Source organism: Lissotriton vulgaris, chromosome 3_1, assembly GCF_964263255.1.
Source record: "Lissotriton vulgaris chromosome 3_1, aLisVul1.2, whole genome shotgun sequence".
Taxonomy (NCBI): Eukaryota; Metazoa; Chordata; class Amphibia; order Caudata; family Salamandridae; genus Lissotriton; species Lissotriton vulgaris.
In genome coordinates, this window is record NC_141689.1 from 511876502 (window position 1) to 511903462 (window position 26961).

General features: G+C 44.4%; 1 protein-coding gene across 2 annotated transcripts in view; it reads right to left on the reverse strand.

The window, feature by feature from the left end:
- Positions 1 to 26961, reverse strand: part of IQGAP2 (IQ motif containing GTPase activating protein 2) — a 1114959-nt gene that overhangs the window by 211088 nt on the left and 876910 nt on the right. For both annotated transcript variants that reach the window (XM_086960756.1, XM_086960757.1), the window contains 5 exons: positions 19887 to 19970; positions 8760 to 8831; positions 8364 to 8433; positions 5834 to 6042; positions 5422 to 5571 (listed from right to left, as the gene is read on the reverse strand). In XM_086960756.1, the coding sequence (XP_086816882.1) occupies positions 5422 to 5571; positions 5834 to 6042; positions 8364 to 8433; positions 8760 to 8831; positions 19887 to 19970 (585 nt within the window). The remainder of the gene's footprint in view (positions 1 to 5421; positions 5572 to 5833; positions 6043 to 8363; positions 8434 to 8759; positions 8832 to 19886; positions 19971 to 26961) is intronic.

Genomic DNA, 26961 nt, shown 5'->3' on the forward strand with positions numbered 1-26961 from the left:
GTGTTTTGCTCACTATATATTTCAGCAGTCAGTAGCAACTAACCCCACCCTGGTGGTATTTTGGCTAACGTTCAATGGTAATACCATTTAGGCAGTAATCACGGGGCTGGTAACACACTGCTGAAAGTCGCTTTTCATGTAATGAGGCCCTTATTGTCTTGAGTACGGGCACAGCATTTGTGAAGGGGTGATTACATTGTCCACTAAAATCGTAGACAGCATGGGTTACTACACAATACTATACACACTTTCACTGATGGTGAGAATGTAGTGAAGGGAGAATGAAATATTTACTGATTGACTGTTCCTGGCTCTGTTGAGAATGATTTCAGGCAGTAATGTACCTGATCCTCCTGAGGCGGAAGCCGGGAGTCTTGTTTATCTTAAATCGAAACTTTCACTGCTTTTAAAAAACTGTATTCCGTGTTATTAATTGCACTTGGCACCACTCCTTAGCGCTCACCTGGGAACCCGAAGCAGCCGATCTAAGCGCTGTCAGGGTCAGGAAACGCTTGATTGCCGCCATCACTCGCCTCGAGGAGCCACGGGACACGCCCACTCCTGTTGGCCACGCCCTCACCTCACCAGTACAAAAGCGCGACCCGAGTTCTAGGGAAGCATTGTACCTGATCCTCCTGAGGCGGAAGCCGGGAGTCTTGTTTATCTTAAATCGAAACTTTCACTGCTTTTAAAAAACTGTATTCCGTGTTATTAATTGCACTTGGCACCACTCCTTAGCGCTCACCTGGGAACCCGAAGCAGCCGATCTAAGCGCTGTCAGGGTCAGGAAACGCTTGATTGCCGCCATCACTCGCCTCGAGGAGCCACGGGACACGCCCACTCCTGTTGGCCACGCCCTCACCTCACCAGTACAAAAGCGCGACCCGAGTTCTAGGGAAGCATTGTACCTGATCCTCCTGAGGCGGAAGCCGGGAGTCTTGTTTATCTTAAATCGAAACTTTCACTGCTTTTAAAAAACTGTATTCCGTGTTATTAATTGCACTTGGCACCACTCCTTAGCGCTCACCTGGGAACCCGAAGCAGCCGATCTAAGCGCTGTCAGGGTCAGGAAACGCTTGATTGCCGCCATCACTCGCCTCGAGGAGCCACGGGACACGCCCACTCCTGTTGGCCACGCCCTCACCTCACCAGTACAAAAGCGCGACCCGAGTTCTAGGGAAGCATTGTACCTGATCCTCCTGAGGCGGAAGCCGGGAGTCTTGTTTATCTTAAATCGAAACTTTCACTGCTTTTAAAAAACTGTATTCCGTGTTATTAATTGCACTTGGCACCACTCCTTAGCGCTCACCTGGGAACCCGAAGCAGCCGATCTAAGCGCTGTCAGGGTCAGGAAACGCTTGATTGCCGCCATCACTCGCCTCGAGGAGCCACGGGACACGCCCACTCCTGTTGGCCACGCCCTCACCTCACCAGTACAAAAGCGCGACCCGAGTTCTAGGGAAGCATTGTACCTGATCCTCCTGAGGCGGAAGCCGGGAGTCTTGTTTATCTTAAATCGAAACTTTCACTGCTTTTAAAAAACTGTATTCCGTGTTATTAATTGCACTTGGCACCACTCCTTAGCGCTCACCTGGGACCCCGAAGCAGCCGATCTAAGCGCTGTCAGGGTCAGGAAACGCTTGATTGCCGCCATCACTCGCCTCGAGGAGCCACGGGACACGCCCACTCCTGTTGGCCACGCCCACACCTCCAACGCCCCTAAACTGCCCATAAAAACATGTGTCAGTACAGGGAGCGCAGCGGACGGGCGCAGCGGGCGCGCCGTCAGCGCGCCGAAGGCGCGCCAAAGGCAAGCCCGTCTGGGCCCGTCCGGGCCCAGCCGGCCCCAGGCCCTACCACTCTGTCCTCCTCAGCCAGCAACAACCGGTCCTACACTCGTGACGACTTATTGGCCTTAAACCCTAACAAACATCCCTCCTGCTCACGCATCCTGAATGGAGATACCCAATTCTCCGGATGCAACATCTGCGACCCCGCCGAGCACAACCCGACACCCAAGGGTTTACACTTAGGCCTACTTAACTGCAGATCACTCGTGAAACACTCACACGAAGTAAACCTCGCAATCACCAACAATGCCTTAGACATTCTGTTCCTAACAGAAACCTGGCTCACTCTCAGCAGTGGCCCGACATTGTTCTAGCACTCCCCCCTGGGTATGCCATGTGCTCACTGAACAGACCAGAGGGAAGGGGAGGTGGACTCGCCATAATCTTTAAAGACAGTCTCACCTGTAGAACATCTGACGGCAACATCAGAGGATACGAAAGCTGCCATTTTACGATACTAATCTCCCCAGTTACCTCGCTATCAGGAACACTGGTATATCGTCCGCCGGGCAACCTAGGAGATTTTTCGGACAAAATTATTGACCAGACCTCCATTAAATGCACCTCCACTTCCAACTACCTACTATTAGGAGACTTGAATGTGCATTTCTTGGATCCGGGTGATAAACTGTCCAATGAACTACTCCAGGACCTCACCTCAATGGGCCTAGACCTCAAAAACCCACAAGCTACTCATGAAAGAGGGCAACTGCTCGACCCTATCTTCTCCAACATTTCCAACCTGAAAATGTTGGACCACATCCCCCTCCCATGGACGGACCACTTTTTGGTCTCCCTTATATGGGACATTACCACTCCGCCCCCTCCACCTCCCAAAATCCGAACCTATACCAGACGGTGGCAGAAATTGAAACCAGAAGTCTGGGCAGCCAAACTCATGGAAAACGTTCCCCATCCCCCCCATGACACCCTGGTAGGGGATAAAGAATTCAACACCTGGGTTACTCAATCACTCGACGCCATTCTGCCAAAAACCCATGCTCTGAAACACACTAAGAGAGTCAACCCCTCACCATGGTACACCCCGGAACTCAACCTTCTGCGTAAGACGTGTAAAAGAAACGAACGCATTTGGAGGAAAGGAAAAACCGAGGAACAAAAGGAATCATTCCGCACCTCCATAAAATCTTACAAAAAAGAGCTCCGGAGCACCAAAATCAGCTTCTATGAGAACAGGATTAAAAACGCTGCCTGCTCAGCCCACGAAACATACTTCGTTCTCAAAGAACTGCTTCACGCCCCTGACCCCCCACTCAAAGCCCTCGATCCCAAAGAAGCTGAAACTAAATGCAATAACCTAGCCACCTTCTTCGATGAGAAGATTCAAAAAATTCTTCTCACTACACCCCCCCCTATACAGACCCAAATAGAGCAGGATCTTACCATCACCTCCGCTAATCCTTCCCTGCCGTCTGCGTACCCCCCAACCCTACCTGGACGCCTTCGGCCCTGTAACTACGGAAGAGGTAGAAGCAACCCTGACCTCAATCAAAAGTGGCTCCCCCCTCGACCCGGCCCCCCCTCCGCTTCTTAAAAAAAGTGTCGAACACCATCATTCCTCCCCTCACGGCCCTGATCAACTCCTCTCTTTCGGAGGGCATAGTCCCCCCTAGCTGGAAAGCGGCAGCAGTCAAAGGTCTGCTAAAAAAACCCTCTTTAGACCCGGAAGACCTCGCCAACTACAGGCCCATCTCCCTCCTCCCTGGAAACAGCAAAATCGCGGAGAAGTTGGTTAACAAGCAACTATCACGTTATCTTGAGAGTAACAACCTCCTAGGGGTCTCCCAGACAGGGTCCCGTCCAGGTCAGGGCACGGACATCGCTCTCCTGGCAGCAGTGGAGAAGGCCAGAAGCATTCTGGACACGGGAGGATCAGTGGCAGTGATCCTCCTAGACCTCAGTGCGGCCTTCGACACTGTGGACCACCCTACCCTTATTCACCGACTGGGAGAAGTCGGAATAAAAGGTTCGGCCCTGAAGTGGCTCGAATCATTCTTATCAGGACGTTCCTTCCAGGTGCGGGAAAATGACAGCCACTCACCTACCATCCCCCTCCGGTGTGGAGTACCGCAGGGCTCATCCTTGAGCCCTACGTTGTTCAATGTATACATGGCCCCACTGGAGAAGAGGGTCAGCTCGTTTGGCGTGTCAATTATCAACTACGCCGACGACACTCAGTTGATCGTAACCCTCTCACACCCCCACCACGCCCCTTCTGACCTCCACAGCTGCTTGTCTGAAGTCCACCGATGGATGAATCTATCCTCGCTGAAACTAAACGGTTCTAAGACCGAGATACTCCTGATGGGCCACAAGGAACCATCTCTGCCATCTCACCTCTGGCCTAGCTGCCTAGGTGACCCCCCCGCTCCCAAGGAAGAGGTTAAGAGCCTCGGGGTATGGATCGAGAAAGATATGAGCTTCAGGACCCAGGCTAAAAAGACAGCAGGAACTTGTTTCGGGTTACTCAGAGCCTGCAGGAAGATCTTCCCCCTGCTCCCCGACACCGCAAGAAGGCTTCTCATTCAGGGTCTAATCCTGGCAAGACTAGATTACTGCAATGCCATCTACCTGGGAGCTCCTGAAGCCACCATGAACACACTGCAAAAGTCCAAAATGCCGCCGCCCGCCTACTCACAGGAACACCAGGAAGATCCTCCGCCAAACCGGCTCTTAAATCCCTCCACTGGCTCCCAGTGAGAGAGAGGGTCATCTTTAAGGCCCTCTGCTTCGCCCACAAAACCCTCAACAACAACGGCCCCCCTCTTCTCAAGGAAATCTTAAATCCCTATAAATCGAAAAGAGACCTTCGATCCAGTACAGAAAATTTCATCTCGGCTCCCAGAGTCAAAAAAGCCAAGACTGGCGGCCGTCGGTTTTCGGTCCACACTGCTAAACATTGGAACCTCCTCCCACGAAGACTCAGGACAGAATCGAACTATCTCCAGTTCAGAAAATCCCTTAAGACCTCCCTTTTCCCCCAAACATAAACACACCAGACGGCAGAAACCCCGGAAGAAGCAGGTCAGCGCTGGGATGCTCTTTTGAGTTACTACGCGCTTAACAAAATCATTAAATAAATAAATTAAATAAAATAATATCAAAACCGAAAGAGGCCAATTGCATCAAACTAATTTGAGCAGTGGCAAAAAACACAGTTGATGGACAGAATGCAGAACAATGTCATGCATTCACCCCAGTACAGAGATCTGGGCCTAAAGCCATCGTTTTTTTGCTGACCATGCCATTCCAGTTTGGACCTAGCCATATGCAAATCAGTCTTGAGCCTGCGCCCAATGGGACCAGTCCAACCCGAACTGCCAGGCCAGGTCATCCCTGAACTGGAATCAAGCATCCTAGGACTGGTTTCGGGCTTTAAGCCCTCATCAGCCAGGATAGCTTCACTCCAGTGGAATGGAGAGCAAGGGACCCATATTCTGTCCATCAATTGTTCTTTTGGTAATTTGATCAGTGAAGCATAAAACTAATAAACACCATAAATAAAAGTTAAGGTAAAAGAAAGCAATATATGTTATTTTGTATCTCTCACCTGTAAGAGGTAGAAAAGGTGCTGGTAGGCCTCTAGCTTTTTCCTCTTCTCCTTGCTCAGCCCTTTAATGCCTTGCTTATCCCCAGTCACCAACTCATCCGCTTGACCTTTACCTTTCTTATTCAGCTTCTTACTGTGGGATACTACATCCTGTATGCGAAGGGGAAAGGTAAAAAATCATTCAAAAGCATCACAGCAAGCGAGAAATACTTAAGGTCAGTTTTTTTTCTATTCATCATTTTAATTTTATTCTGAAGGACCACTCAATATCACAAAGGCATGTGTGTTAATTACAATCAACAGCAAATACATCAACTCCAAATTACAGTGCAATATCAACCTACGCCTTTGTTCCATTGTTTACTATCTAACATTGCTGAATGCACCCTCAAAGTAAAATGACACCACTGACCTGCAATGTGATCCTATTTTTTACCAGCAGCCCAATCTTGATGTCCATCAGATTCAGGTCTTTCTCCAGTTGCTGATTAGAGCGAATTTTGGTAACCACTTCTTCTCTCAGTCTCGTCACTTCCAGTTCTTCCTGGAAGTCCAACGCGCTGTGGTCCAGGAGGTACACAAACTTACGCACAACATTCAATGGTGGATTTTCAGAGTTGACTGCAAAAAATTGGAAGCTTATAGAATTTACTAAGCCTTGATTGGTGTTTTTTGCCTTTATTTTAATATAATTGTAAACCAGTGAGTGATGGAAATATTACAGTTATTATACAAGAATGTTCCAGTATTTAAGAGGGTGGACCAAGATACCTGCAAAGGAATCAGTGAACAGAACATTGGATCAACTCTTTATTCCTCAACTCAAAGCACCAATATTGACTTTTCCAAGTTTCAGACTTTAACCTCTCAGGAATGATGAATGCATTGTACCTATATTTTAAACTCCGATTTACTTTAAAAATGTGAACAAAACATCCTTCCTTCTTTAATTATTCCATCCATATTTTACTCTCTACGAGTTTACAGAACACGTGGAAGCTGGACTCCCAAAGACATACAACAGATGCCTCTTCACACAGTGTGACGCCCAGGATCTTAACATGAATTAATTATCCACATAGCATATTTTATCTTTTGTATACGAGAAGGAGGTGACTGAGGAGAGACCGGCAGTCTCACAAGGACGTGTGCACAGTCTCTCTTTTGCACTTGAATTGGAGTATAACTTACTCCAGCAGGTCTTTGTTTGGTCATGGGAAGAACATATGAACATTGTTGTAAGCTCAGCTGGTCAGTGTCACTTTGAAAACCAATCCAAATGGAGATATGAGATCTGGAAGAACACAAAAGTAATACTTGCTGCTTAAGCGAACTGTGGAGTCAGGGATGACCTTGCACATTTGTAACTATGTGTTTAGACAAGTTCATGTCTGAAAATAAAAGCAATCACAAATCTTCATACAACATACCTTTAAGGCCACCACCTGTACCTGTACATTAACATGTTCTGGTTTGCAGTCCACCAAATTTATTTTGCCAGGGATGGAAATCTGACATGCAGTGGGAAACCAGTTGGGACACCCAATGGGTTGCATATAGTCTGAAATTTTTCTTCGCAATGTACGGCATTCAGGTGAAGTCAATGAAGTAAAAGATATTTTTTTAATGGTAAGGTATTGGCATTCCAGGTCCATGCTCATGTGAATGTTTGGTTTTGCATAAGTTACAATTTGAACATGGTTCAAATAAACAGTATTTAGTAGCCAAGCCATGATAATGGAACTATCTACTTTGTTGCAGTAAAGGAGTGGATGAAGGTAGTCTGAGCACAGACAAATGATCGTAAAGTAGATGATGAAAGAGAAAAGGTAACCCAAGGTGTTGGTAGTGCACATTACATACTGCATGTGCCTCTTCTGCCAGAGTACGGCTTTCCACCTCCAAGGAAAGATGTACAGACTTTCCCCATGAATCCATGTCTGCATAGCAGGATCACGTAATACAATAGAGACAGATTCATGAAGGGCAGAATGCTTGTTTGGTTTAAAAAGGGAAACCAGGCAAAATACAATAAAAAAAAGATCAGACAAAGATAAAGTTCTTATTCTGAAGTCCCTGCAAAAAATAAACACAGGCATCCACAAGGAACTTTACCACCCAACTTGCCCCATAAGCAGCTACACAAACACCTACTGCTCAGACCCCTATCACAACCTCTACACAATCTTGTATTCATAATCTATGCAAAATGGAAACAAGCATCCTGAGACCGGTTTGAGGGTAACATCCCTCATCAGAGAGATGTGTTTGCTTAATTCGCTCCAAGTTGTCAGGGTATGCCCAGACGTGGGACCCATGCTCACTTTGCCACTGGATTCAAGCTAGTCTTGGTGATGAGGGGTGTTACCCCGAAACCAGTCGCAGGATGCATGTCTCCAATCCAGGCAAGACCTGGCTTGGCAGTTTGGGCTGGACTGTTCCCATGAGGAACATGGTCAAGACTGATTTGCATACGACTGGGTCTGAACTGGGGGGGCGAAGTGACCTAATTAACAATGATGGATTCAACCCAGATCTGTGACTGGGGGTGAGTGTCTGAAGAGTTTCAGTGCTCCGTCCACCATCTTATTGTGTTTGCACTGTCTATATATAACCAATGCATCTACCATGGCCATTGTAAGTAGTAGCCTTCTGGCACATGAGGAGCAGTGAGATCCACAGCACATAAGCACATATTTTGGCTCGGGCGTCCAGGCACAGCAGGGTGTGCCTGCATTTTTTATGAAACGGGTAAAGTAGGAAGCAGTGGTAAACATGCCTCACATATTTCCGAAAGGGCTTATTAGAAGACCGAAGAATGCAATATTTATTTTGAGCGTATTAATCACTGGCAGTTAACCAAAAATAGCTAATAATAGGGACATTAAATGGACAAAACAAATCAAAATGAACTAGAATTTAAAAGTCGTATTTGTACTTACTAAGCGTCCGATAATCATCTCTTGCCTTGTTTGCTTTGAGGAATGCTTGTATTTTCACGATTTCGTCATTCTGTTTGAACGAAATGACAAAAATGAAATAAATATGACTTGATGCAAGGCAAAAAATTATTAGCTTGAAAAGATTGAAAACTCCTTGTCTAATTCAACTTCACTGGAAAGACCATACTTCAAGAGCCTGGATACCTTCTGAGGCGTGTAGTGAGCTATGCAAGACAATATAGCATAACATAACAGACTTCCAAAAACATACTGCCCAAAAATTGGTAATGTCTGATTAAATAAATTAACAGAGAAGTAACTTGGTACAAAAGAAATGTAAAGATGTTTTCATGTTAAACAACTGCACCTTCTATTCCACTAGGGAGAAATACTTACATGGTCCTTGAAATACTGTAACCTCTCCTGATATTTTTTCCTTGCTAGTCTCATTCTTATCCATGACTGAATCTAAAAGAAGTAAAAGAAAAGGTATGCAGCGGTCAAGTAATTTATTGATAAACACACAAGTGATAGAAACAAAGTCAGAATGACAAATAGTGCATTTAAAAAACCCATAATAACTTTTGTCAAATAAGGGACATGACCTATGGAATTCAAATGCCATCTCCAAGAAACTCAAATAACAAAATCCAAGTGGAGTGATTTCACTCAGACAGTAGGCAGCTATTATAAGGTCCGCCCACACTTTCTGCACACCACTTCCTGCATAGCAGCTGTCCGTCAGCGCTTCGCCCCTACCGTACGTAGGTGGTCATTTGAGCCTGAGAAACACATCAGCACAGTACTCAGCTTGCATCGGCGTGGTGCTGCATTGACTTGGTACAGCACTTGTATGGATAGGCATGTTTTCGGTCACCACACCTGTCCTCACTAGACACATGTATGAGGTCATTTTACCAGTTCCAGCGGCAGCCCAAAGTTACCAAGTGATGCACGTTATTTCTATTTGCATTTGTGCCCTGTGGTTTTGGGTGGTATTGTTCTCCAGTTGCACTGACAGAAGTCAGTTTGTAACCCTGGCTCTGCAATGGCAGCTGGAACAACAAGTAGTCAAAGCTTACCCGTAAGAGATGGTTGAAGGTCATGAATGTAGCCACAGCATGACACAGGAATAGCTTATAATAAACTCCACTGTCCACTCATAACTTTACATTTAAAAAGAACTCTTTTTATATGAAGTAGAAAAATGGAAGCTACTTAAAATAAGACACTCCAAAAGGTACGGTTAGTACTTATCCTAAACGAAAGGCAGCTAGGGGTAATAAACAGGTGTACTCATTTCACATTCCTCTCCCCAACTACAGCCAGGAGTATCTTTGCTGGACTTTTTACACTAGAGGGAGGTGGAGTTGCATGTGGACTGAGGAGACAGAGGGTAGACATCCTAATTGGGGGCGCCCTGCTGGAGCACAGAAAATGGCGTTGATTTGCATCGGCAGAGAAGCTGGTTTCGTCCATCTGGTGTTGCTGGTCAATGTGCGCTGCTGTCCAACCTCCGTTGTAGCTTCAAAGTGGTCTCTCCATCTCAGGCCCCTAAGGATTGCTCCAATGGAAGGGAAGCAGTTTTGGCATTGCCCTTAATTCAGGACCCTCCATCATGCGTTATGACCTCATATGAACAGAACACACAGCTTTCATATAGCATATGTAACATAACAAAAGAACATGGAGGACCTGTAGCGGGTTCACAGATGTTGAGACCATTCGGGTGAAAAATAAGGTCAGCCAGAAAAATCCCAAAAAGCGTAGGATTTTAGTTACTGGCACTGCATGTGTGTGGCTGATCTGAATGTTCTGAAAAGTACTACGGGGCAAAAGCATAAGATGCAACTGTGAGGGAACTCCCGTGAGTAGAAACATTTGTTAAAAAAAATAAAACTATTTTCAGGTATTACATAAAATAGTATTCTATGACTTGTCAGCGGTGTCAAACAAGATCATGCCAAAAATACAGTACACAAAATTGTTGAAAGAGAGGAAAACATGAAATCCTGCAGCTTCCTACTTAATTATCTTGCTAAATCTTGGTATAAACGGAGGATAAACTCACTGATCTGTAAAGGTAGTTTTGGTACCACCATTAATCATAAAGACATATCCATCAGAACAACTATATGCAAGTTGGAAAGTGACCACTTATTGAAATGCCTCAATGGAGTGGATGTGAGACTGAGTGCAATGCCAGTTAACTTCACCAGCTGGAAGAGGACACTGTAAAGAAGTGCCAAGTCATAGCTCGGAAGGCGGGTGACAGCAAAGCCTGTGCCATCCCAGACGGTAGTTAAATATCATAAGTATGGTTGAAAACAACAAAAAAGGAACAGTCTATCTATGCTAGAGATTGCAGGAGTCTAAACACGTTGCAGCTACCATGCCGTTGAAGCGCATTGTTTGCCTTAAGAAAGTGGTACAATACTAGGATGTTTGGACAACAAATACTCATACATGCTGAAACGCGAGATACCGGCTTTAGTTATATTTGAAAAAATTGGATTAGTACATATTATCTATGGGTAAGATAGCAGCATATTGGCATGCCAGCTAATTCACAAGGTTATACCATGGTCTTGGAATAAAAAGAGAATTTTTCAAGAATGGTTTCAGATAAAATAGTACATAAAGAGTGACCAGAAACTGATGTTCTACCGGAGACTTATCCTTACAGTGTTGAAGGTGACACATTGTGTTCACCAATCATCTTGATTTGAACTATCCGAGTCTGTGCTGACCTATGGCAATTAAATAAAAACAAAATGTGAAACAACAAAAGACTACACATCAACATCAATACTTCTTCAGTCTTCTCGGGATATGGCCAACTAAAGCTGCTTGAACATAACACGTACATACATACATTAAGGACGCAAATGGGGTATTTTTGATATAAGCAATTAAGTGGTGGGAGTGTCTGCCAAAATATCTGAAGAAATGTAAATGTAAATTGATACTTGTATAGCGCACTACTCACCCACAAGTGTCTCAAGGCGCTTGTACGAATACCGCTGTGGAACCCATCCTGGCTTTCCCTGTGAGGCGTCCACTCCTGGGCACCCCCAAGGTGGAGGCCAGGCATCCTTAGCGTTGTGGGGGCCGTTGTGGAGATTAAGCAAGCTATTGCCCAGAGTTATAGAGTGGGACTCCATGATTGGAATAGGCAACGAGGCGAGAATTATCAGGTCCGTGGAATTTTGAGCCCAAGACCCGCCGAGGCAGGGAATTGAACCCTGGTCCTGGGCTAGACTTCTGCATCAGGGTCTGCCGCTCTAATCATTGAGCCACACTTCTCCTAAAGAGACAATTCAATGTGGATTTCGTCTGATTATTAAAGAGTTCAGTGATGAAAAACTGGTTTTTGCAACTCGTGCGAAGAACATGATGGAAGCACTGCAAGAATTCAGCCTCGCATGGAAAGACCATGCACCGAGAGCCGTCAAACCCAGGATCAAAGAACAGCAGACTGAATAGCTCAGTTGTTAAAGAAAATTTCTCCAAAATGGCAGTCAATGTGTCTGCTCCATTAAAGATGATACACAAAGGTTATAATGAACGGTAGCCTAGAGGGACCTGTTGTGATCTCAGCTCCACACAATGCGGGTACAGATTACCCTCAGGAGACCATCACATGTGCTGGCAGGAGTTTAACAAACAAAGGACACGCTCAGCACTGGAATGCCACAGTTTTCCTCTATGGTCAAATGTTCAACGCTAGTAAGAGATGTACAAGCATTTTCACTATTTGTGTGAACCCAAACTCAAGACTTCCACAGTAAAGGCTGATAATAAAGCAGTATATGGTGTCATTGTACACAAACCTAGAAAGGAACAACACCTAGCTTACTACAAATACAGACATGCTTCATTAGGCTGCTCTGGCCGTGGTGTCACAGTCAACTGAAGACTTTATGGAAGATGTGGATCCCACATCTAGAGGACCTGAAAGAGGACAGACTTGGAGAATGTTATCCCTGTCAGTGCAAAAGATGTGACTCCAAACTAGACCCACTGCAGATGTTCGTAACCAAGAGGTCCTTTGGAAATAAATACCATCACTTCTTTGCACCTTGAGCATTAGAGACAAATATCAATCGTCACGGCGAAATTACCAACCAGAGCAGTGTAAGATTCCTATACTAGATGCCATTATCTTAGCACGAGGAATTCAAAGCATTATGCAATTTAACAATTGTCTTTCTGAAGTCACAAATTTGAGGACTTTTACATGGCATAGAAATCAGCAGAAACGAATAACTCCATCATGGCCTCAAGCCAATAGGATGGTGGCACGCGTCATACTCGGATGTAAAAAGGCAATACTATGGGATGACGTGCAGAAGCCCTCAGTTCCACAGTTACTATGGGAAGCTCTATAGGCATATGTGAATATATCCCGTGCCCACACAGCAAAGTGTTCAATCATAGTAATGTTGGAACGACTAGTCCGCCCATGTCAACCCCAGTGGTATGCTGCCAGAGGGAATACAGAACTCAAGAGAAGAAGAACATCACAGAAGAAAATGGTGCTGGTGCAATGAAGAGGATGGTTTTCAAGGAAGATGTCAAAGTTTCACACAGTTTAATACAAACATTGGAAGGTCTGAGACTGTAGAAGCTCCCCCAGACACTGGACACCAGTTCCAGTCCTCTGGAAACACAGGATATGCCCATTGGAGAGAAGGTTGTCTCAAATAACTTAGCGTATGGTATGTAAATGTAAATGTATGTATACTTGTAAAGTGCACTAATCACCTGACAGGCATCTTGGCGCTGTATACCGCTGTGGAACCCGTCCTGGCTTTCCATGTGAAATGCTCTCTCCTGGGCACCCCCAAGGTGAAACCAGGCATCCCAGCGCTTTTAGGGCCGTTGTGGAGATTAAGCAAGCTATTGCCCAGAGTTGCAGAGTGGGGACCCATGATTAGAGTAGGCACTAAGGCGAGAATTATCGAGTCCGTGGACATTGAGCCCAAGACCCTGCCGCGCCAGGAATTGAACCCTGATCCCGGCCAGACCTCTGCATCAGGGTCTGCCGCTCTAACCATTGAGCCACACTTCTCCACACCATGCTGGGGAATGGGGTCCATCAGAAGCAGCATCAGAGAAAGAGTGTCTTTAAAAATATCATTAAATCAGCATACCTGGAATTGTGGCGTCATTTACCTACCTCACAGCTTTAGCGTTTAGAAAAAAACGTCTATGATGTTCTTTTTTCCCAAGACAATTCCAGCTATTCCTTCTCTACTTTAAATTTCAGAGACTAAACCTGAAGCTATAAAAATCACCTTGGAAGTACCAAATTGTCAGCACCAATTCGGAAGTCATGAACGTACACATTTCAGAACAAGATTAGAATGTTTTTTAAAACCACCCAGAGAGCAGATCTGTCTAAGTTGAACATTGTCCTACAATCCTACAAGCTAGCAATATGGCACATATTCTGCAAAATAAGTTTGAATGCTGGACATAGAATATTGTCTTTTCCAAAGTACAATTACATCATTATTTAATATCAGATATCAGGGCGAGTAGCCCACACAATCATCTAATCAGTGTTACATAAGGGACTTTCCCTTTTCTATAAATGTAAATGACAAAATAGTGAATGAGTCCTGAAATATAAGCGCATGCTTTAAGTAGGTGATTATATTTCATTTTTCGTCAAAATGGTGGCGAAGTTGTGAAGACTCACTACATTAACCATTGACCATAACTGCAAGCTAATGCCCAGACTATGCACTTGCAGTCCCCAGCACCCACAACGAAGACCCGTGAAAGATGTACAGATTAATGAATCATGAAACTGCAATGAAAACACAGGTTTATCTGAGTGATGGCCCTGCAAAACCCCCAACTTCATAACATGGAATCAGCTAACACTGATACTGTGTGCGAAATTATTTAAGTACGTGTCTGCACCCATTGAAGGCAACTGTAGGTCACTGTTCCAGAGGAGCTGTGCACTAACCCCCCGTTGATAGGGTTCACTCCTTACATCTTTAATAGTTTGAACTTCCACTTTGGTGTACTTGTGCCCTTGAACAGCAGAGACGAGGAAGCGATCTTACTTGACATAGGCAGAACCCAAAGCCTGAGAAAGACTGCTAGGGTTGTGACAGAATTGACAAAAACAGAAAATATTTCGAGGGGGGGGGGGGGGGGGGCTAAATCTTCCAGCCACAGACAAAGTGGCTGTAAGAAGGGGTGAACACACAACAAAAGCCTCATTTACAATTAATGGTCTTTTAAAGACCTGTTAGGTACTCAGGTGCGACGGAGGGGGGGTTGGGGGGGCTGAAGCCCCGTGAGCCCAATGGGTGTTGCACGCCTGAGAGAGGGTGTGGGAGGCGTCAAGGGAAGGTTTCAGAATGTGTTTTAGCTGAATTGAAAACTGGGGTGTGCCTCTCAAGACATGTTCAGTGTTAGGGTTAAACCTCCCATAAATAACTCTTTCCCTCTAAAAAGCATAAAACAACGCTTCCAAATTATGTTGCCAAGTCGACAATCTTTAACATTAGGTGGGAGTGGATAGGGTGGTAAACCAGGCTGGACTAAGTGGGAGAGTGAAACGAACAATAGTTCACAGGAAAAGTGTGATGTTTGTACTTAAATGGAGAATAGAGGTATGAAGGATTGCCGAACCTTATGCAGTTTAGTGGGTTTATTTAACATTTAATAGTCATTGAGCATCGGCAAACTCGGGGTGATGTTAAAGATTGTCGACTTAGTAACAATTTGGAAGCGTTAGGTTATGCTTTTTAGAGGGAAAGCGTTGTTTATGAGCGGTTTCAACATTTATTTATTTAAAGGTTTTGTAGCGCGCGTAGTAACCCTAGAGCATCCCAGCGCTAAACCTGAATCTCAGAGGGTTTCAGCAATTGAGGGAGTTATGGGTGAGGACAAAGGAGGGTCTTTAGTGATTTCCTAAACTGAAGGAGATTGGGTTCTAATCTCAGTCTTCTTGGGAGGTTGTTCCAGTGTTTGGCCGTGTGGACCGAGAAGCGGCGACCACCGGCCCTGGCTTTTTTAACTCTGGGGACTGTGATGAGATTTTCTCCGCTGGACCGGAGGGCCCTTTCCGCTTTGTAGGGGATGATGAATTCCTTGAGGAGGGGAGGGCCGTTGTTGTTAAGGGTTTTGTGGGCCAGACAGAGAGCCTTGAAGGCCACTCTTTCTACATGGTAGATAGAGACATTTATAATGTTAACTACAACTGATACAATTGATTATTAATTTTGTTCTGAGGTTTTTATATCAGGTTAATGGCAAATTTCTTTGATTTTTAATTTGACAGAAAAAGAACCCCTGACGAAGGGCCTGTAATGGCCCGAAATGCATTGGGTTTAAACATTTTATCTTCATTTACGGAACCAAGGAATCTAACACGCTGTATTAAAGGCTATTGGGCATTATACATGCGCTTGAATATTGGAATTACCTTGTTCTACCAATCCAACACATGTAAAATATTATGAAGATTAAAGAGAATATTGGATACATTTGGTTTAAGATGTTTCTATCATCTGCAATTGGTGTGATGCATCCTGGTACTGGTATTACTCAATATCCGCCTCCGTTTGTGATCAAGTTATACTACGCCATATTGGAATAGGCTGTGGTGGACCTGTAATGTAGGATGTCATGTATACTGGATAACAGCAACACCTTGGGCATTTTACCAGTTTTGACTATGTATTGCTTAACATGTACGCACTATCTTCCCACCATATTGCATCATTACACATAGAGAGTCAGCAGCGGTGGCAACTTAAGGATATTTACATACAGACTTAGTTTTTTGTTGCAAATTGTAATTTAAGAACACAAAGAGATGGTGGTGACTATTTTTCTTATTTTAATTATTTATTTAAAATTCTACTTGCATTTGTAAATGTTTAGACAAAGCCACATAATTTGTCCTTTCCACCTTTCTTTTTATTGTGTGCTGGTGACCATATTACTCCGTAGGAGGAATGGAAAGATGGTTTTAAGATTTTTATGCTGGCGGTAGGCAATGAAAAGTTATGCGATGAAAGAAAAAAAAGCAATGTTGTTACATTCATAGGGTAAGGAAGGTTTAAGAATTTATCACACTGTTCCTGACATTCAGATACAAGGAGGCAATCATTTGTCATTATATTTCAAATCATTAAAGCAGTTGGATTTATATTTGGAAAAAAAACAATATCACTCTAGAATCTTATCAAATGTTTTCACAGGTCCAACATAGATTCATTTGTGATAGGGTTAAGATCTTTATTGGTGAATTGTACATTCACAGGTAACCTTGATGAGTACATTTGTGAATGGTGATGCACACATCTAACAAGGCTATTCAGAAAAAGTTGTGTAGTGCCAGAAATCCAACATAATTGAGGTATTTAGACATCAATCAATCATAGCATTTATAAAGGGCACTACATAACCGTGAGGGTCTCAAGGCGCTGGGGGTGGGGGGGGGGCGGTCAGGGAGGGGAGCGCTGCTACTGCTCGAAGAGCCAGGTTTTGAGAAGTCTCCTAAAGGTCAGAAGGTCTTCAGTCTACAGCAGATGTATGGGGGTGTTCCATGTCTTGGCGGCGAGGTGGGAGAATGATCTGCCGCTGGCGGTCGCTCTTCGGATGCGGGGGATGGTGTTGTGGGCGAGATCTGTGGAGCAGAGCTGGTGGTTGGGGATGTAGAGGCTGAGACAACTGTTGAGGTACACTGGTCCTGTGTTGTGGAGTGCCTTGTGTGCGTGGGTGAAGACTTTGAAGGTTACCCTCTTGTTGATGGGGAGTCAGTGCAGATCTCTCAGGTGGGGTGTGATATGGCTGCGGTGGGGGATGTCGAGGATCAGGCATGCAGAGGCGTTCTGGATGCGTTGGAGCAGTTTCAGGAGTCTGCCTGGGACTCCAGCGTAGAGGGCGTTTCCGGAGTCCAGTCTACTGCTGACGAGGGCCTGGGTGACCGTCCTTCTCGTGTCAGTGGGGATCCACTTGAAGATCCTGCGAAGCAAACGGGGGGTATGGAAGCAGGAGGAGGAGAAGGCGTTGATTGCTTTGTCATGGAGAGGGTGGAGCCGAGGACGACCCCTACGTTGCGAGCGTGGTTGGTGGGTGTAGGGGGTGCTCCTTGTGCAGTGGGCCACCAGGAGTCGTCCCAGGCCGAAGGGGTGGATCCGAGGAAGAGCCCGACTCTTTTTAACATCTTTATGACCCCTTTGGCGGCATTGGCGGAGTCTTTTGGGGCCCAGATCGTATCTTACGCCGATGACACCCAGCTCCTCTTTTCGTGCAAGAAAGGAGGAGATTTTGATGGAGAGAGTATCCGGGAGTGCCTTGGGGCTGTTTTTAAATGGTTCCAGCTGAACAGCCTCAAGTGCAACTCAGATAAATCTGAGGTACTCTTCTTCGGCTGTCCATCGGATCCGGATTGGCAGGCATGGTGGCCTGTCAATATGTTCCCCCCGTCTTGTTTGTCCCAGTTGGCTAAGAACTTGGGGGTCAAGATGGACAAGGGTCTGACTGTAAGATGTCAGATCCTTGGTCTAACAGGAACATGTTTCGGTCTCCTCAAGATGCTTCGGAAGTTTCTGCCTCTACTTTCAGAGGAGCACAGGAAGATGACAGTGCAGGCCTTGATTGGTTCAAGACTGGATTATTCCAACGTCCTCTATCTGGGCCTGCCGGAATATCTATTGCAGCGGCTGCAAGTCGTCCAGAACTCGGCCGCGAGGGCCATTTATGGCCTAAATAGGCGAGCCAGTGCTGCTGGCCTTCTGCAGTCGCTCCATTGGCTGCCTATCCGGAAGCGGATAGTTTTCAAGGCCTTGACCTTGGCCTACAAGGCTCTTCATGCTGTGGGAGCAAAGTATCTCCAAAGGAGACTCGCCTTCTACCATCCGGCTCGACCCCTAAGATCTGAATCTCTGTTTCTTGCGGTGGTCCCACGAGTAAAAAGGGCTCGTATTGGAGGCCGCTCCTTTAGGCTGCTAGCGCCACAGTTGTGGAATACTTTGCCTCTGGCTTTACGTGGTGCCACTAATCTGCTTACCTTTCGGAAGGGCCTTAAAACCTGGCTTTTTTCCCCTTAAGGCTACTTACCCTGTTTTTTGTCTTTTTGATTTGCTTTTATATCACTGTGTTGTGTTACTCTGCTACAGGTTATCAATAAAAGCGCTGGGACACTATTTTTGAGTAGCCGTGCGCTATATAAGACAACATATAACATAACATAATAGAAGCCATAAAAGAGTATGCAGATTGTCAGGACGTCTAGAAAAGTAGAATACCAACAGTACCTGAATGGTGGTGTGCACCAATCCAGACAAGCGCCACAATTCCAGCTAAGAGCCTTCCAGCGCCGTAAAAGCATTCAACCGAGGAACCACCGACGTCGTGTCGGAGTCAGCCAGCGACACAGTTGGAAACCCCGAAGGGTAGTGCACCGGCGCTACCATGCCAAAGACAAAGACTGCAGCTGAGGGCGAACACGCCAGCGAAGTCACAGTGTCTGTGCCTATGACCTCCTTATGGCCTGCAGGCGATCCAAAGGAAGGAGAGGGTCCAAAGACAGGATGAAGAGCATTGTAATACTCTTGCATCTGGGCCCAAGTCGCCCCGGCTCCAGGAAAAACGGGGAAACACAGGAGCGATGTCTGAGTGGAGGCCTCAGCACCAGGGCGTGAGGAGTCTCTGGAATCCACATTGCAAATCGAAGGAGCCACAGAAGGCCATGTCTTCGATCTCCTGCGACAACGCTTACTGTAAGACTTAGCTGGGGACTGGGACAACAGACGTCGACCATGGCAGGAAGAGCGACACTCGCGGGAACAACCGCTGGATCGGCTAAGTGCATACCGGGAAGACGACTGATGCCTCGAGAAACTGGGAGCCTGTGACAATCGTGCCGTCAGGAGCTTTATTTGTCACTCCCACAGTGCCTTTGGCTTCAACCGCTGGCAGGTGTCACATTCTTTGATGTCATGATGCTCGCCCAAGCACCACATATAAATAGAATGTGGATCCGTACCTGACATCTGTTGAGCACAGGATTTAAACCTAGAGGGCATAGAAGAAGACACAGCAGGTCGCAAAAGGGCCGGAGATATGCTACTCAGGATCTGAGGGCATCGCGGAAAAAGAAGAAACTGACGGGGACTTATATGCTCCACTGACGTCACATGCGGAGTCAACGTCATTATGGAACCATGAGACGTAGCCCCCCGGAGCACAGAAGTACTGCTGAGAGAAGTTTCCGGATCCAGTCTGATGCCTGGGGAGAATTCACAAGTTAAGGAATCTGCGGGTAGAAGTCTCTATCAGTTACCTGGGGTTTACTTTGTAGACTCCACCGGACGGACAGAGCTACTTCGATTTTAAGTCAGTCTCTAGTTCTCGTGTCACAAACTTCACAGCCTACAGGTAACCAGAAGTGAGCAGCAGGAGTTACAGGAGTTACAGTTCTGTAGAATGATAACCAACAACAAGAACATTGAAAACATCCAATCACTCCACAGAAACGTGTACCTTAATGATGCCGACTATGTTTCCTTGGAGAGTCTTCTGTCTCTCAGTGTAGACCTTCCTTTGCTTGTAACCTTTCCAGGAGGCCTAGGGATGGCATAAACAAGTCATCAATACTTCGATATAACACCTACATTATTTTTATAATTTATCATTTACAAGTGCCAGCCCTCATATACTTGTTCATTAAATTACGTACATTTTATCAGTTAGTGAAAGCCTTTTGCCGACAGAATAAATCAGTTAGTGAATGCCTTTTGCTGACACTGCATAAAATGTCTCCCATTAAATAATAGAAAACAGGTGTCCCCTCTGAAATCATTAGCATGTTAATAATTACATTATGAGGGAATAGACATATCGCCAAAAATATCCTGTTTAACCCCTTCGATGCTCATGACGAGCTCAGCTCGTCATGAGGCACGGTTGAGCTGTGCTGATGACGAGCTGAGCTCGTCATGAACAATAGAGTTCACAGCTTCCCAGCACAGGAGGGGAAAACACCTAGCAGCCAAGGTGTTAAGATCTGATGTATGCCACTTTTTCTAAGATGGTACAAACTAGCAGGAGAATAACAGTGGCCAAATACCACTCATTTAAAAGAGAATTATTTAAATCTTTTGAAGTGACAGGACGACCAGAGCCACACTTTCTGTAGAAAGGGTAAAGAATGCGAGATTTAAAATAGAAACCCATGCTAAATAATGGTGAAATAAATACATGTTGACTTTTTAAAAATAAATTTAAATGTAATTTAATGTTTTAAAATAAATATTAGTAAAACATTTTCTGAGAAAATATTTTAATACCTTCTAAATTGAAAAATATGTAACAAATTAAAAACAATTTTAATATAAATTAATTCTATACATAAGTACTTTTTGAGATATTTAATACTAAATATGTAAATACAAACATTTTACGATCAGAAGAATTTTTAAAAACAATTGTTAATGTAATCTAATATATTTAAATTAATTAAATGCTTAATTCAAATCTAAGCTAATATGTAAATATACTATTACCAACTTTTCACATGTAAGCATAGTTCTCTGCCACAGAGGCAATAATTGCCCAACGATAAAATATGGGGAAATTGTAAAAAAATGTTTGCAAACTTTCAAAAATTGTGGATACGTTTTTAATGTTAATTGTGAATGAAAATGTATTTATTTTTTTATTTTTACATATTTAGTATTAAGTAAATAAACTTTGAAAAATAGTACAATTATTTTTATGTCAAATATTAATGGAATTCATTTGATGTGTTTTTTTACATATTTTGTAGTAAGTGAATATAAATATAACATTACCTGACAATCTATTTTAATAACTTCTCAATGTAAAAATACATATATTACGAATTAAAAAACAATTCTATTAATTTAAATTCAATCTACACATTACTTTTTCACAAGTGTCATACTAAATATGTAAATACAAACAATTTACTTTCAGAAGATTTTTTTAAAAAAACTTTCAAAAGTAATTTTAAAGCAATTTAATATATTTAACTTAATTAAATGCTTAATTCAAATTTAAGTTACTATGTAAAGTTACTTCTACTAACCATTTACATGTAAACCATTAATATACATGGGGTGACCCAGAAAAAGTCAAAGGACCTGGGTACCAACCATTTACATGTAGGCAGAGTTCTCGGCTACAGAGAAAGAGATTGCCCAATAATAAACAATCGGAACATTTAAAACAGCTTAATAAACTTTGAAAAATAGTTATAATATTTTTATGTTAAATACTAATGAAAATGTATTTGATATATTAATTAGTTATTTTTAAGGTAGAACAAAATAAAAACAAGCTACAACACTATTAACTGAATTTTGAATCTAATATTTAGTTAAGTGAAATTCCGAGTTCAATCCAGGGCAGGCGGTGGGCCGGCAGTCCCCCAGCAGTGGCATGCTTTGGCTGAGGATTACAGCCAGTAGTCATGCTGCCGCTGTGGGACCGCTGGCATGTATACACCATGGTGTGCATGCCACACAGAGGATGCAGGAGCATGGACTTAAAGGGGGCACTTCTTGTGCCCCCTGCATCCACCCCAAGGGCAGATTTGCCCAGGGGTCCTGTTGAAGGCCCCTTTCCCTACCTTTCCACCAAGCATTTCATTGAGCACTCACCGTCATGAAATGCTAAGAGGAAAGGCAGGTTGTAATTTGTTCGGTGGGGTCGACATCGGCCCTCTTCAAATTTAGCCTTCAATCCGCACCGCCGCGGGTTCCTGGATCGTGCCGGTGGTCCAGTGGCAATTGTATCTCCATACTCAAATAAAGCGGCGGGTCCAACAGGGGTGGCGGTGGTCAGACTGCTCCCAGGAGTACAGCGGTCCCAGGACCGCCGTACTCATAATATGCCCCTTTGTGGTGAGTGGCATAGAGTAGTATGGCGTACAGTAGAGTGGTGATTAGTAGAGTGGAGTGGCGTAGAGTGAAGTGGAGTGGAATAGAGTAGGGTGGTATAGCATACAGTGACAGAGTAGTTCAGTTGTGGGTTTAAGTAACTTAATAAACGAACCAAACCTAAATTCAACACAAAGGTATGAAGTTTGACCCCTTCGTCGTGGGGCAAAGTCCGCTGCGGTGCGAGAGGGGCAGGGTTGGGCGTGGCGCTCCCATACTCATGACTGCTCCCGGCAGTCATAAATCACGGTGGGCGTGTGCTCATGACGGCCGGGAGCCATCCGAAATCCGCCCATCGATTAATTCTCCCGCACAGGCGGGGAATTAACCGCAAATGGGCGGAGCGGCAACGTTCAGACAGGCCCCGGCCGTTATGAGCACACGCCTACCGTGACTCAAGAGGGCCGAGAGCCGTCATGAGCACGGAAGGAGCTAAGGGGAATGAATGGATGAGAGGCAGTGAGAATATGCATGTGGTGGCAAGTTTCATTAAGATTAAAATATGTTTTTAGTTTGGCATTTATACATTAGAAGGGCTTAATCAAACCAACAAAAAGAGTCCTTTTATTTTAGTTGTATGAGGAAGCCAAAAGATTCAGGCATAGATCACGAATGTCCACAAATAGTTTTGAAAACATTCCCTTGAGGGCTAAGTGTCAGGGAAGGGACTGTTTCCATGATATCACCATAGTTCTCCTGAGTAATGAAATAAGTGCGTTTTGGGTATTTTGGTGGAATGTATGTTTCAGCAGCAGAGATGTTGAATTATTTCCTCATGCAGCCTTGAAAAAGGTCATTGGTTGGCTTATTGGAGGTGTGAATCACATATTCGCTGTGTATTTTGCAACTAACTGAAAAGGTACACACGCTTCTTAACATGGAATGAAAGGAGCAGGTGATGCTGTAATCAGCAGTGAAACCGGTAATCACCTGGTTGAACTCTCTGCTCCCACCTTGAGGAAATATTAACATGAAATACACAACAAGGATGGATCAGCTAAGTATGGGAGTCCAGAAGCAGTGTCAGAAATGAAAGCAGGCAACATTGTTTCACACTTGACAAAAATGTGCATGGATTGCTTCGTTTATGAACTTCTACTGAGGGTAAACGTTTTGGTATAAAGTTTTTGCAGAAAATACTTTCTTCAAAACTTCTGTGACGAAAGAACTAAAACTGAATTTTTATGGTGACTGTTTCCGCTAAACATAATTACGTTTTTTCTCTCTTGCAAAACATGTTTTTTTAAACCACATACAGCCAGATTCATCAATGTCCCGATTTGCGAGTCCTTAATAGCGATTATTAAGGAATCGCTATTAAGGACTTGCAAATCAGGATTCATGTAGAAATCGCAAAATAAATTGCGATTCCTACAGCCTCCTTATTTGCGATTAGCAAATTGCTAATCGCAAATAAGGACCCATAGGAATGAATGGGGAGTTATTCCTTATTTGCGATTAGCAATTTGCTAATCGCAAATAAGGATGAGATTTCAAGGGTGCCAGGGGTGTCCAAAGGATACCCTGTAGCACCCCCGAAACGTGGAGAAGTGTGGCTCACTGGTTAGAGCAGGCAGACCCTGAAGCAGAGGTCAGACCCGGGACCAGGGTTCAATTCCCGACGCGGCAGGGTCTTGAGCTCAAATGTTAACGGACTCGATAATTCTCGCTTCGGTGCCTGACCAAATCATGGGTTCACACACTGCAACTCTGGGCATTAAGCTTGCTTAATCTGCACAATGGCCACTCCCGCGGCGGGATGCCTGGCTTTCACCTTGGGGATGCCCGTTAGGGGCTATCTCACAGGGAAAAGCCAGGACGGGTTCCCAAGGCAAGCGCCGAGATGCCCCCCGGTGATTCAAGCGCTATATAAGAACATACAAAAAAAATGATATGTAGACTCATGTTGCGCACACGCATGTCCAAAGGACGTGTGTGTGTGTAACATACCACTTAGAAAAAAGCACTAATGTGTATTTTTCCAAGTTTTCGCTATTTACCACGAAGTCTGACTTCACGGTAAATAGCGGTAAAAAATTGCGAATTCGTAATTTAAAAATGGTTAATGAATTGCATTTAAGGAATCTCAAATTGAGATTCCTTAAATGCAATTCCTCGCAATTTAGCGATTTCGCAATTAGCTATTTTTGCATTTGGGATGATGAATCCCAAATGCAAAAATTGCGCTCGCAAAGGGCCAGATTATCAGAATCTGACCCTTTGCGAGCCCATTTTTCGTTGATGAATCTAGCTGTAAGTTTGCAGACCGGAATCTCCAAACCTTCGCACACCCATCTTCAGCACATCAGTTTAAAGATGCCAGAGCCCACATCTCAACCTGACACATTCGAGGTGGAGTAATCACAAATGCTTTGAGACCATCAAAGCAGACTTACCTGCTGTTGGTGCACTAATACACGTTTTAAGGTGAAAAACTGTAAAACATTAAGGTCTCCAAACCGGTCCTGGATGGCCGGATCCATGCCAGATTTTGTGCATATCCTCATTTAGATACATGTAGTTATTTTAAAAATCTGCCATGGATCTGGCCCTACAGGACCGGTTTGGAGACCCCTGTCAAGACAAGGAGATTCTCTAACCGACAGCGGAACAAACTTATTAAAGGAGTGGTTAGACGCACAAATTCGTAGGTATGATCAACATACTCAACAGCCACACACGAGAAATAGCTTGGTAGTCTGTATTTAGGAGGTAAAGGGAAAGGCAAAGTACTGCTTGCCCAATATTAGAATTTTCCAACTATAATACCGTTTACAATTGAGAAAATAGTGGAGTGGTATTTTATTTTAAATACCCCTGTTTTACTTTTGAATTTTCACACCACCAAAGCACGCAAATCATACTTAACGTTACTTGGTGAGCTATTACTTAATATAGCCTTCATATAGCCTTAGAGCCACCATAGTGGGTGCTATGCTTTTTTCTGTTTAAACTCTGGGATCGTAGCGATTTGCTGCCTTTGTGCTTCTTTGGTTTTCAGGCCTCTTTGTCAAAGCGCCGGGACACCCCTTGGGGTAGCCGTGCGCTCTAAAAGAATGGTGTAACATAACATAACATAACGTGTACAGTGCCGAAGATGAGGGACTTTAAAAAAGGGAGCAGGCCTTTAATGGCCGTTAGAGCCCGCTATGGAGGGCTTTAAGGATATTTGAACATTTTAAAGGGCATTCCCTAGAGGGAAGAATGTTCTATTTTGTAAAATAAGGGCCTCGTGGAGCCAGAGGGGACTGAAATCCCCTCAGGCCCCATGAGGCCTTTTGCTCACAGCAACAGCAATGAACAAACATTAGAATGTTGGGGCTACGGGCTTCTATCAGACATTAGAAGCCCAGAGCACTCCTTTGTTTTCAATGGAGCTCCCAACATTCCAACATTCCAATGTTCTAATTCGTCCAAAAAAAAAAAAAGACACATTGTTGTAACCTAGTTCTGGTTTCCCCCTGCAACCCTAGGCAAGTGGTGCCTACCAGCTCTCCTGCGCGAGAGCATCCATTGTTCCCTGCCCCCCTGATTGGTTCCCCAACATTCCGCACTGTCCTGGTTCCGTTCCCTTGCCCCCAACTGCCATAATGATTCTGACTAACTGACCTACGCACTGCCTTAAGGTGTGGGGCTGATTTAATAATACTTCTACTTCTTTATCTTACCTTGACTCTGACCTTAATTGCAACAGTGGCGACGAGGATAGCGTGTGAAGTAGAACCTCCTCACATTCTGCGCAAACCCAAGGCCAAACGAGTTAACGCTCTGAGGAAAACAAAGAATCACCTGCTAAAAGTACATAGGCATTGAAAGGATTTAGCGTGTCAAATTCCTCACGTTGTTGAAGATAAGTGCAGCGCATGACAAATAAGCTGTGTCCTGAGTGAAAGTGAGGTGCATTTAGAGCGGCGCAAACCCTTGATTGTTTAACAATCCGAAAGAAGAAGGGCGACTCTCCTCAGCGCGAGGCGAAGAGGCTCATTTAAATGTTAGAAGTGAATCGGCATCGGCGAGTGTCAGCTGTCCTTCTGGCCCTTTTCTGTATATTCTATGGAGTGATTAGCTTACCTTGAAGCAGCACATTCGGGACCTTGAGGGAGGTTGTGGCTGGCAGACCCTGGCGACGCTCGGCGATCGTAGAGTTTTCCTCAGCACTTTGGCGCGAAGGTGAGAACGACGCACTTCACGCAGCAGCGCCACCTTGCTGTCGAAGGCCGTAACTGCTTATGCACACGATGATTTCGAGAAACAATGAAATCGAGTGGGATAACAAATGAGTGAATAAGAACAGTACCCCTGGGTGGAATTTATGAACTACACTTCAAGAAAAGTGCTAGGAAAAAAAATTACCTTATACACTAAATGGGCTGATATATGGAAACGTTAGAAAAAGGTATACCCAGTTTGTGAAAAAAAAGTCTGAACACCCTCTTCTAAGTAAAATTCTGAAGTTAGAACTAATGAGCTTGGAAGAAACTACGGTACGGTTAACACATAAAGGGAAATTATATAAGTGGAATTTGTTTGCAGCAGCAATATGGATAAAAACATAATGTGCATCTTACCCCCACCAGAGAAAGAAGTCAAGAAGGGAGCAAACAGAAATGTATTTGAGGAGGTGATGGTCGATTTAAGTGTACATTACAAACAAA